General features: G+C 39.6%; 1 protein-coding gene across 17 annotated transcripts in view; it reads left to right on the top strand.

Annotated features, from left to right (window-relative positions):
• Window positions 1-13496, top strand: part of plekha7b (pleckstrin homology domain containing, family A member 7b) — a 120504-nt gene that overhangs the window by 93889 nt on the left and 13119 nt on the right. For 12 of the 17 annotated variants that reach the window (XM_053512925.1, XM_053512926.1, XM_053512930.1 and 9 more), the window contains 9 exons: window positions 5327-5398; window positions 6212-6292; window positions 6997-7146; window positions 8167-8268; window positions 9428-9593; window positions 9689-9840; window positions 11112-11403; window positions 11542-11648; window positions 12153-12383. In XM_053512925.1, coding sequence (XP_053368900.1) covers window positions 5327-5398; window positions 6212-6292; window positions 6997-7146; window positions 8167-8268; window positions 9428-9593; window positions 9689-9840; window positions 11112-11403; window positions 11542-11648; window positions 12153-12383 — 1353 coding nt within the window. The remainder of the gene's footprint in view (window positions 1-5326; window positions 5399-6211; window positions 6293-6996; window positions 7147-8166; window positions 8269-9427; window positions 9594-9688; window positions 9841-11111; window positions 11404-11541; window positions 11649-12152; window positions 12384-13496) is intronic. The other 5 variants (XM_053512928.1, XM_053512937.1, XM_053512941.1 and 2 more) reach the window with 2 other exon arrangements.

Genomic DNA, 13496 nt, shown 5'->3' on the forward strand with positions numbered 1-13496 from the left:
ATATACACCTCTGCTTCTCCAGACTCGTATTGTTCGTAGTGTTCAGAATTCTTTTTCATAGTTATTAAGCCTTAAATCTAATCATTTTGATTAATGTTTTTCCACATTTTATATAATTTTTTTTAAAATAATTTTCTTTTGATTCTGTAAAACTTCTTTGTGACAATGACCATAGTTAAAAGCACTATATAAATTAAATTTTATAAAAATGAATTAAATTGATTACTGATCCCAAATCTGTATGCAGGAAAGGTCTGAGGGATAAATAGTGAGCTTTAAGTGTAAATATACAGTGGGGCAAAAAAGTATTTAGTCCGCCACCAATTGTTCAAGTTCTCTCACTTAAAAAGATGAGAGAGGCCTGTAATTTCTATCATGGGTATACCTCAACTATGAGAGACAAAATAAGAAAAAAAAAATTACTTTGTAGGCTTTTCAATTAATTTATTTGCATTAATAATTATGGTGAAAAATAAGTATTTGGTCACCTACAAACAAGCAAGATTTCTGGCTCTCACAGACCAGATCTTCTTTAAGAGGCTCCTCTGTCGTCCTCTCGTTACCTGTATTAATAGCATCTGTTTGAACTCGTTATCAGTATAAAAGACACCTGTCCACAACCTCAAACAGTCACAAACTCCACTATGGCCAAGACCAAAGAGCTGTCAAAGGACACCAGAAACAAAACTGTAGACCTGCACCAGGCTGGGAAGACATTATTAGTATAAATAGTTAAGCAGCTTGGTGTGAAGAAATCAACTGTGGGAGCAATTATTAGAAAATGGAACACATACAAGACCACTGATAATCTCCCTCGATCTGGGAGGACGCAAGATTTCACCCCATGGGGTCAAAATTATCACAAAAACTGTGAGCAAAAATCCTAGAACCACATGGGGGACCTAGTGAATGACCTGCAGAGAGCTGGGACCAAAGTAACAAAGACTAACATCAGTAACACACTGATGTGTCCAGGCCCGTCTGAAGTTTGCTAGAGAGCATCTGAAGAGGATTGGGAGAAGGTTATATGGTCAGATGAACCAAAATAGAACTTCATATTTGGAGGAGAAAGAATGCTGAGTTGCATCCGAAGACCATCATACCTATTGTGAAGCACGGGGGTGGAAACATCATGCATTGGGGCTGTTTATCTGCAAAGGGACCAGGACATGGGGCCATGTATGGCGAGATTTTGAGTGAAAACCTCCTTCCATCAGCAAGGGCATTAAAGATGAAACGTGGCTGGGTCTTTCAGCATGACAATAATCCCAAACACACCGCCCAGGCAACGAAGGAGTGGCTTCGTAAAAAGCATTTCAAGGTCCTGGAGTGGCCTAGCCAGTCTTCAGATCTCAACCCCGTAGAAAATCTTTGGAGGGAGTTTAAAGTCCGTGTTGCCCAGCGACAGCCCCAAAACATCACTGCTCTAGAGGAGATCTGCATGAAGGAACGGGCCAAAATACCAGCAACAGTGTGGGAAGACCTTGTGAAGACTTACAGAAAACGTTTGACCTCCGTCATTGCCAACAGAGGGGATATAACAAATAATAGGGATGAAATTATGTTATTGACCAAATACTTATTTTCCACCATAATGTGCAAATAAATTCTTCTGGATTTTTTTTCTTATTTTGTCTCTCATAGTTGAGGTATACCCATGATGAAAATTACAGGCCTCTCTCATCTTTTTAAGTGGGAGAACTTGAACAATTGGTGGCTGAATAAATACTTTTTTGCCCTACTGTATGCCAGGAGACGAAGAGAGTAATGTTCTCCGTGCTGCACAGCTCGTCTCTGCACTGTTGGAAAATGGAATTGAAGGTCAGAAATGTTGAAAAGCTCTTATTGAAAGCTTCTCTTTTTCTTTTTTTTTCGTAATGCCTTTAAACGCTTCTAAAGCCTTTGCTCTTAATTGCCTTTGAATCATTTTTGTGATTTTTTTTTTATTCTCTTTCTTTCTTGTCACTTCATGTTTGCCCACATATTTGGTCTCGCTTCTTATCGACTGTGAAAATGGTCCCTGTCTTCAAATCAAATGTCAAATAATTGTCATTTTTTCACCTGCAAAATCTTAAACAGTCACATATTTGCCACGCGCCAGGATGCGCCAGCTGTCATTGTTATCACTGGCATCAAAAAAGAAAAAAAATATTTCAAGTCCCTCAAATACTTGGGCACATACTTTGGAAATACTTTAACTCTTGATTATTGGTTTGACCTACACCTCTGACAAACACGTATTCTTTGAGGAACATAGCTTAGAGATTTTGATTTTTTTTCTGCACGACCTTATCTTTTATCGTTGTTTCAGATGAATGAGAGAAAAACGTATTCAGACGAAGCACTCATCCGTTTTTTTTTACAATGATCTTAGAAAACCGCTCTCGGTGCCATGCGTTTAGTTTGAATATAAGGACATACATCGAGGTGAAGTTATTGATTCAGCAGCGTTTTTTAATCAAAAATCATTTTGAGTGAGTCAGAAATCCAGCGGGTGACCGAGCCGACAGCGAAACGGTCACATTTATGAAGAGCAGATTCAAATCATTCCTCTACGTGTTTTAAAAAATAGTCATTATCTCTGTCAAAAGTTTATCTTAATCATAAAAACTAATTCAGTGCAGATAGACAAGAATAAAAGAGAAACTGCCTTTTATTAATAATAAACAAAGAGTATATAGTTGTTTACGTACTATATGCCTATTAATGTTTGTAACTATATTGCTATATTGCTATATATACTACACTATATTGTGTGTGTGTGATACACACACACACACACACACACACACACATATACAGATTCACATTTATATTTTTTTCTATAAAAATGACCTTTGCATTTGTAATATAAACTTTATATGACATATATTCACTTTATAAATATATTTAGTTACTGAATAATAATCAGACAGTCTGTGCTGTATTCAGGTCAGTATTCTGACTCCTCACTCAGTAGTGTGGAAGAGAGATAAACGTGGTCTGTGTTCCGTCATCGCGAGAAAGAGCGCTCAGAGCAAACACACCTGATTCTGATCATGAGGAACAATTATATACTCTATACTGGAGAAACATCTGTATATGATTCTTTATGTCATTATACAGACCCGACACTGCACTACATTTAACGGCTTTAAAGTCACATATACTTACAAAGTAGGATTTTTTATTATAATTTTTTTTTTATATCAGCAATCATATAAAACATTACTGTTAACTGCAACTGTAAAATGCTTAACATCAGCCCTGATAATCGGTCGACCCCGACTGTCAAAACCCTGAATATAACATGTGTTTTCTTCCTCTTATCTGAATGTTACAATTCATATTTATTAAATACCAAGACACATTATTTTCATCATTTATTATTGTGGATCATCCATGAGACGAGTTCTTGTCCTCACTTCATTTAAACAGCTATAAACAGTTACTCCCTCACCAGCCTTGCTTTTGTAACTTTTCACAGATTATTATGTTGGACAGAGACAGAAGAAACGTTTACACGTATAGATAAGGAACAGATACGGTTATGGGTACTGACACGGAGACAGATACTGATACTGTTATGGGTACTGACACGGAGACAGATACTGATACTGTTATGGGTACTGACACGGAGACAGATACTGATACTGTTATGGATACTGACACGGAGAGAGATATTGACACTGTTATGGGTACTGACACGGAGACAGATACTGACACTGTTATGGGTATTGACACGGGGACAGATACTGTTACTGTTATGGGTACTGACACGGAGACAGATACTGACACTGTTACGGGTACTGACACGGAGACAGATATTGACACTGTTATGGGTACTGACACAGAGACAGATACTGACACTGTTATGGGTACTGACACAAAGACAGATACTGACACTGTTATGGGTACTGACACGGGGACAAATGCTGACACTGTTATGGGTACTGACACAGAGACAGATAATGACACTGTTATAGGTACTGACACGGAGACAGATACCGACACTGTTATGGGTACTGACACGCGGACAGATACTGACACTGTTATGGGTACTGACACGCGGACAGATACTGATACTGTTATGGGTACTGACACGGGGACAGATACTGACACTGTTATGGGTACTGACACAGAGACAGATACTGATACTGTTATGGGTACTGACACGGGGACAGATACTGACACTGTTATGGGTACTGACACGGAGACAGATACTGACACTGTTATGGGTACTGACACAGAGACAGATACTGACACTGTTATGGGTACTGACACGGAGACAGATACTGACACTGTTATGGGTACTGACACGGAGACAGATACTGACACTGTTATGGGTACTGACACGGGGACAGATACTGATACTGTTATGGGTACTGACACGGAGACAGATACTAATACTGTTATGGGTACTGACACGGAGACAGATACTGACACTGTTATGGGTACTGACACGGAGACAGATACTGACACTGTTATGGGTACTGACACGGGGACAGATACTGACACTGTTATGGGTACTGACACAGAGACAGATACTGACACTGTTATGGGTACTGACACGGGGACAGATACTGACACTGTTATGGGTACTGACACGGAGACAGATACTGACACTGTTATGGGTACTGACACGGAGACAGATACTGACACTGTTATGGGTACTGACACGGAGACAGATACTGACACTGTTATGGGTACTGACACGGGGACAGATACTGACACTGTTATGGGTACTGACACGGAGACAGATACTGACACTGTTATGGGTACTGACACGGAGACAGATACTGACACTGTTATGGGTACTGACACGGAGACAGATACTGACACTGTTATGGGTACTGACACGGAGACAGATACTGACACTGTTATGGGTACTGACACGGAGACAGATACTGACACTGTTATGGGTACTGACACGGGGACAGATACTGACACTGTTATGGGTACTGACACAGAGACAGATACTGATACTGTTATGGGTACTGACATAGAGACAGATACTGACACTGTTATGGATACTGATACAGATACAGACACTGGCATTGCATTAATTAAAAAATTGTTAAAAAATTGTTTTCAGTTTTATTCTTGCACTGATTAATACACAATAGATTTTAATTGATTATCTGGATTTAATGATATAAACTGTGCAGTACTCTCCAACTTTAAATAAATCTCAAACATCTGAACAGGAACGGTGAAGGATTGCTGAGATATAAAAGGGATGAACGTCGCGTGCAGATGTTGTAATGGGAAAATAATCAACTTTCACTTCTTTCGCTTAAACCCGTGTGTGTGTTCTTCCCTGTTTTCCCTGTTTGGTGTTTACCAGGTCACAGGACGGGACATGTTGAGGGACAGCAGAACTCCAAGGCCGGTTAAAATAGCCGAAAGTGACGTGGACGTAAGTGTCGTTTTTCCACCTCTAACTGTGTTTTCTTTCCTTCTTCTCCTCTCTGTGCTTCGCTCCGGCAGCAGTGAGCGCACGGGCAAGTTAGTCTTCGGCATTGTGTCGGGGTAAACGCGGGCATTCGAGACTACTTGATGAAATGAAAAATATCGACGGGCTGCTGCTATTTTCTCTCAATATAAAAAAATAAACGCAGTGGGATTTTTTATATTTTAAGCTCATACATTTTTCCCTTTGATTTTTGTATTTTCTCTGTGCGTTTGTTCTCTTTCGCCCGCTTTTGGTATGATTGGAGGTAAATAATCTGAAATGCTCAGCTTTTCATCATTAAACATTGTTCCAGTTTAACAATTTATAAGAATTTTGCTGGTGGGTTTTTTGGCGGTCGTGAATTTTTAATGCTGTTAAAGCAACAATATCGCGCAGTAAACTAACAACAGCTTAATAATTCATCGGACGGCATAATAAACAGATAAAAAGTCTATAAACTTAGATTTTCTGCCTTGCTTTTGTGTCTGTGTGTTTGTGTGTGTGTGTGTGTGTGCGCCCACACACTTTAACCCAATTTTTGCAGTCAGTTTGTTCTGCAGTGTAATATAGCCGGAATTGTCATGAGGAGATTTGTGTTTTCTGAGTTTTATGTTAATGACAAAAGAAAAAATAAAAAGATGGCACAAACTCTCTCTTCTTGCTTGCTCTCTCTCACTCTCTCTCATTCTCGCTCTCTTTCTCATTTGTGTGTGTGTGTGTGTGCCGAGGTTTCAGAGCTGCTCGTGTTTTATATCCATTTATTAAATTCTTTTTAAGGTGAAGCTGAGCAGATTGTGTGAACAAGACAAAATCCTTCAGGAGCTGGAGATGAGGATCCGCACGCTCAAAGAGGACAAGGTCTCACTCTTTACATTTCTTCCCATGTCTTAATTTCAGTTAATAATGCAGCATTAACAGGCTGGATTTTATATCTAATGACATAATCACCAAATATATGGAGCACGAAAACCATGAAAGAAAAAAAGCAGTGAGATCGTTTCTTTTTTATTGTCTTTAGATCACTTTGATTTTTTTAACAGTTAGAAAAACTTAAACACTTCATTTCTTGAAGATCAAAACAGTCGTTTCTGGTAAACGTGAGCAAAAGATCCGGATAAAACACACACTTTTACTACACGGGCATGAACGTCGATATTGAATGCAAACAACTATAACAATTTATTATTGACATTGACATGTACTTTTAACATTAGTAAAGCTGATCAACGGAAAATGGAAATAAAATAATAATTGCATTAATAATATCTATTGTTTCCATGTTTTTAATGATCAGCTTTAGGTTCATTTGTTTCCCAAACTGCAAGTAAGCTTTTTTAGTCGTACAGTATGTTTACTTTAATATTCAGCAGTGTTACTACAGTATAAAAATCTTTTGTTGTTCAGGACATTTATAAACAATTTCAAGAGTTTTACCATAAACTGAACTCTGGAAGCTTCTGTATTTTCTAAGAGGGGGAAATAAAACCCTGATTATCATTGATTTCTCTCTCTCTCTCTCTCTTTTTCTCTCTCTCTCGTTGTCTCTTTCTTTCTGGCTGCAGGATAAGTTGGAGTCGGTTCTGGACGTGTCCCATCAGCAGATGGAGCAGTACCGGGACCAGCCGGCCCACGCTGAGAAAATCGCTTATCAGCAGAGACTACTGCAGGAGGACGTCGTGCACATCAGAGCTGATATATCCCAAGTGTCCACAGTGAGACACACACACACACACACACACACACATTTTCTTAATGTTCACCATGGTAATAATAGTAGTTGTGATGAAGTTATTATATATATATATATACATACAGTGGGGCAAAAAAGTATTTATTCAGCCACCAATTGTTCAAGTTTATGAACTGAACTTGAGAATTATGGTGGAAAATAAGTATTTGGTCAATAACAAAATTTCATCTCTATACTTTGTTATATACCCTTTTGTTGGCAATGACAGAGGTCAAATGTTTTCTGTAAGTCTTTACAAGGTCTTCCCACACTGTTGCTGGTATTTTGGCCCGTTCCTTCATGCAGATCTCCTCTAGAGCAGTGATGTTTTGGGGCTGTCGCTGGGCAACACGGACTTTAAACTCCCTCCAAAGATTTTCTACGGGGTTGAGATCTGAAGACTGGCTAGGCCACTCCAGGACCTTGAAATGCTTCTTACGAAGCCACTCCTTCGTTGCCCGGGCGGTGTGTTTGGGATTATTGTCATGCTGAAAGACCCAGCCACGTTTCATCTTTAATGCCCTTGCTGATGGAAGGAGGTTTTTTTCATTCCTTTATTTTTAACATTTCTTTCTTGCTTTAAATTCTTCAGTCCACATTTTCTAAGCCAGATTTTTCTTTGTGGGGTTTAAAGACAAGTGATGTAATGCTGTGGTCTAGACACTATTGGAGCACTTCGTCTCAGACGTGTCCACGGCGAGGCAACCGCGGAGGCGTGATCTAGAGTACACACAGATGGTTTTAATAATCTGGATAGAGAGCGCAGAAAATTGGCGTAAGGGCAGTGCGTGAGGGCAGTGCTAGCTCACAGGGTTAAGGTGATCAGAATGTTGGCAGATCAAGTCCCAGCACCACCAAAGGGCCTTTGAGCAAGGCCCTTAACCTAATCTGCTCCACGGGCACGGAGGAATTACACCGTGCAGTAATGCCCTTGTGACAAATAAAGGACGTGAGCAGGATCGTCTGTGAGCGTGAACACGGTGTGCTGTGTTGTGTCGAGCAGGAGATGGAGAAGGCGTGGACGGAGTACAGCAGGTTGGAGGCGGATGTGGAGAGACTGCGATCGGCGTTACAGGAGCAGATGAACCGCAGCGGCCTCACACAGGTACGCGGCTTTTTGAAACACTCGCCGTGCCATTTATTATTTTTTTTTTACACTTTCCACATGCTTTTCTTTTAAATATAATATTTTTAATTGATTTTTAATACAACTGTCACTCTGGTGATTTAAAAACTTCCACGACTTTGAATTGGCTTTGAAATACACCCCCCCCCCCCCCCCCCCCCTTTGTATTTGTGGAAAATATTTGCTCCCACTTTGCCAGTGGTTACAGAAAAATAGATATTCTTAAGAATAGTGATGCTTTGGACAGGGATTTGTTGCTCTTGTGTTCTTTTTGGTATTTTTGGTATGATGACCAACAAAAAACACTCGTTTTCCAATTTAAAAGAAAAAAAATATTTTGGATGAAGTTCTATCCAACAGAAATCTATGGCAAAAAAGGTGTTTAAGGAGTTAGCAGCATGTTTTTTTTTTGCTAATTAATTAAAAATAGCACAAAAAACATCAATAGATAAAAACAAAACAGAAATAACCTCTGTGATGAAGCTGTACTAGTGTTGGGTCTCATGTAGGAAAAGAAGGGGACTTTAAGATCACTTTTTTAATTAGATATCATTTGAGGAAGAACCAGATTCAGAAAAGACATGAAAACGTCCCTGAAGATCGATGACATCATGAGTTGTACTGAGCACCAGGATATATGAACCCCAGCCCTCAGTGCCTCTGCCAGGAGGTTACGACTTCAACTGGATAATGTTCCATGTTTTCATGATCACGTGGTACACAGCAACAAGACAAAAATCCTCCATTAGGGTTGATAGTTGAAAGTGTTAACAATCAGTAATTTATTTATTATTAGTAATTAATGATAATAAAACATGAACGTTTTTCTGTTTTAGTTTATTTAAACTGTTCTGGTGGAATAATCACAACAAATTAGTTAAGACAAATGAAATGAACCCAAATAGTTTCAACAAATAGAATTAAAAAAATGTAACGTGATGGAAGAAATGTTTACTTTGAATAATAATAAGCACTGAGTTTTATCACAGTTGTTTTTGTCACCGTTCTATAAAAAAAAAGTAATAAGCAGATCAAGGTCGTGGCTTACACTCGGTTTATTTTACCCATGAATAATCAATGTGCTCAAAACTTGATTTAGAGGAAAGAAAAAGGTTTGTGTGTTTGTCCCTCTCAACAGGAGAAAGGCCAGCTGAAGAAGGAGCTGTGGCGCATCGAGGATGTGATGGCGGGTCTGAGCTCGAGCAAAGCCAACTACAAAATGATCGTGGACTCGGTGCAGAACCCAGGTGAGCACGGGGCAGTCGCCCCCGCCATCGCCCCCACGCACCGGAGCCCGGCCAGAGGTACTCGCACCCTTCTCTCATCTATATTGTACCGCTTGTCTGAGAGTGCTTGTGCTCACTGACTCTGTGTGTGTGTGTGTGTGTGTGTGAGGCAGAGAGGAAACTCGTGCCTTCGGCGTTGTCTCCATCTGTGCCTTCTATCCTGGTGGGAGAACCGAGCCCGGCTCACTCGAGTCCCCTCCTCAGTCCAGTGCAGCCCAGTATACAGACCTTCCAGTTCTCACAAACTCTACACAGACCAGTATGGGTGAGAAGCGTCCACCTTCTGTCCCCCGACTCTATTAATTTAATAAATATTATAATACATATATATTTTGTATATATTTAAAACATTTATTCAGCTTATGTTGTACATCCACAATGTTTTTTTTTATATAAAAAACATTTTCAAAGAACGGTACGAGTCAAAAGTCTGGACACAAGTGTAGATTTATACTCCAATACTCCAATACTGGAGATTTCAAAACTATTAAATAACACATATGGCATTATGTAATTCTTAGTTATTATTAATTGATATTTTAAGACGTGAAGGTCAGCTGTTCTGGATCAGGTCTCACAAGAACAGTATTGTATCGAGTGCGTTTGCAAAACCCATCAAGCTCCATGATGATGAAACTGTCTCTCATGAAGACCTTCCCAGGAGAACAAGACCAAAACTGAGCTCTGCTGCAGAGGAGAAGTTCATTTAGAGTCACCAGCCTCAGAAATCACCAATTAACAACCAGCACCTCAGATTAGAGCCGTTATGAAGTTTTACAGAGCAGAAGGAGCAGATATACATCTCAATATCACCTGTTCAGAGGAGATTATTGTGTGTTTGGGATAATAAACACCTTCAGTATCGTTTTACAGCGTAGAGAGAAATAAACGACCATCAGTTAGAGGGGGTGCACAAACTTTTGACTGGTGCTGTATGTACTTCGTCATGTGACTAGGGCTCATCATGATTGACCATATTTTTAATTCTAATAGTTATAATGCATAAGTTTTTTCCTTTATTCTGTTTTTAAAATATGTTTAATTGTTTTTAATAAATCAGGTAATAAACAACATAATTGTAATTCTTTTTGCTCCGGCTTTTACTCCTTTACTTATGGTGTGAAATAACTTATATATATCTGTATATGTATATTTATAGGTATACTTTTATATATATATATATATATATATATATATATAATTTAAACAAAAAATGACTTTAATTTTAGCATAGTTGTGATTTGTATTATGATTAATGATTAATATTCAGGCTTAAGAAGGAAAAGTAAATGTCTCTTTAAAAAAGAAAAATGTTAAATAAATGTTTATTCAGCATTTATACCCGTCTGTTTTGTTTATTTTGGGTTTTTTCCTTCCTATATTGCTGATTAATTCATTGATTAATTCGGTTGATTTATTGTCTCTTATTCATTTTATCATGTAAAGTCTAAAGAAATGACACCCATCCAGTGCACTAAGACGTTTGGGTTGCTGATCAGTTCAAATCTCTGAAGGTTTGTTTGCGACTTTTTCCAGACTGAGGAAGATGCTCCACCCAGACCTCCCCTCCCCCACCTCTACAGTCCAGATGACCATCCTCCGGCCGTCCCGCCGCTCCCCAAAGAGACCTCCGTCATCCGCCACACGTCCGTCCGCGGACTCAAGCGCCAATCTGACGAGCGCAAACGTGACCGTGAGGTCGGACACTACCCCAACGGAGACAAGATGGAACTGCGGACGTTCCTCAGCGAACCTGAACTTCTGGGAGTCGCAGGACAGATGAGTGGTTTGGGGCAAGATGGAGGCTACCAGACCCTGCCAAGCAGAGGTAACATTAACGCGCCGCACCATTGTCATGGTGATGAGCAGGAGTTTGGATGTTTATAGGTTCTCCAAACGTTAGAGTGAGAACGCTGTATAACCCGCGTGCAGTCGCTGGTTAAACCCCTTCTGATCTCATCACCAGGTGTGACAGGTTCTTCATCCAGACTCCATCAATCCACAAGCATCTCCTCATACGTCACCCTGAGAAGAGGAACCGACCCCTCCAGCCTACAGGTACAGCCCGAACTGGTAAAGAACAGACCATAATAATTACACTAGGGTGTGTTTCCATGGAGCTGAGAAAGAAAGAAAGAAAGAATTTTGGTTAGAACAGTGTGCAGAAAAAAACCTTTCAACAGATACTGTGTAATCCTTCTTTCTTTTGACCCGTATTCCTTTTCTTTTTCTTTTGATTTATTTCTCCTTTTTACCCACTTTCTTTTCTACTGCTTCTTCTTTTTAAATTCTATTTCCTTCCTTCCTTTCTTGCTTTCTTCACGTCTTTTTATTTATCCCTTTCTTTTTCTTCTTCTTTTATTTCATTCTTTCCTTCCTTATGTATCCATCCCTTTAATTGATCCCTTTCTTCTTCTTTTTCTTCCTCTTCTTTAAATAAAATTTTCTTCCTTTTTCTTTCATTTTCTTCCTTTGTTTTTTTTATCTCTCCTTTATCTTATTTTATTTTCTTCTTCTTCTATTCCTTTTCTTCTTCCTTCCTGTACCCCGCACCCCCCCTGACTCTGTTTTGACCAGGAGAGACCAAAGAGTGCCTTGGAGCGTCTGTACTCGTCTGAAGTGGCGGCGGCGGCAGCGCAGCAGCAGCGTGGTCGCATGAGCGCTGACGAGCAGCTGGAGAGGATGAAGCGCCACCAGAAGGCGCTAGTGCGAGAACGCAAACGCACCCTGAGTCAGGGCGAGCGCCAGGCATCTTCTTCTCGCCCCGCTTCATCTTCCTCACGGCCGGTTTCCGCAGACCTGGGATCAGTACGTTAGAGTTCAGCTCTTTATCACACAGATCACATGATCGCCTCGTGATGTTTAACAGTAAAATGCTAACATGTTTAGCTTTAGCAAAACCAGCGAGTGACTGAATTGCTGGCTTTAGTACGTGAGTGAGGGTTCCAGGAAGTGTCAGAAACAGGAAATGATGTCAGAGACAGGATGTTGAGGGTTTAACAAGATGGAGTTATGAATGTCGTGAATGTAGAAAAGAGAAGCGAGCGATGTGCCGAGGATTTCTGTGCACGGAATTAATGAAGAAAATGAGTGCCTTGATTGTATTTTTTTATGATGCCAATGAACAACACCGCGCTCTCGTCTGTGAGAGCCGTAACGATTTAATCATTTAATGATTTCATGATTTTATTAAACACAAAGCACAATTATTAATGATGAAGTTTTAAAAAATATAACATCATTTGTTATAATGAGTTTAACGTTGTGATTCTGCGCTTTAAACACACTGGTGTTGCTATAGCTTAACCAATCACGTCTGTGTGTGTGTGTGTGTGTGTGTGTGTGTGTGAGAGAGGATTCCGGGATGAGTTGGTGTGTAATGTTATTGCAGAGGGCCAAAAGGAGTTATACAGTAATACTTCAGTGTTATTACCCGGATCTCCATCTGCTACGTCTAATACTGATAATAAGTCCAGGGATGAAAGAAAGAAATGAAAAAGAGAAGAAAAGCAATATCATGATATATTTTGTAAGAAGCTAGAAAAAAACAAAGAAAGAAAAAAACATTATACATAAAAAAAGCAAGAAGAGAAAGAAAAGAATTAGATAAAAGAAACAAAAAAGAAAAAACAAACAAAATGAGCTCTGAGGCTAGAGATGGAGATTGAGGTAAAATCATTGGAGTTTTTCTTTAATTTGTTAAGTAAAAAAATAATAACTTTGCTACTGGATCTAAGAGCTAATGCACTGCAGTGGAACTCTAATGTGGGTTCTAGTCTGAATGTTTAAGTCTGAGGGTTCTAGTCTGAGGGTTCTAGTCTGAGGGTTCTCCTCATAAATCATCAGCTTTCAGATGCCAGTAACGCATCAGCTGCTACAGCGAGCAATAAAACCACAACATGAGGAGCTTCAGCTGCTTCT

Source organism: Clarias gariepinus, chromosome 15 (assembly GCF_024256425.1).
Source record: "Clarias gariepinus isolate MV-2021 ecotype Netherlands chromosome 15, CGAR_prim_01v2, whole genome shotgun sequence".
In the NCBI taxonomy this organism is placed as follows: Eukaryota; Metazoa; Chordata; class Actinopteri; order Siluriformes; family Clariidae; genus Clarias; species Clarias gariepinus.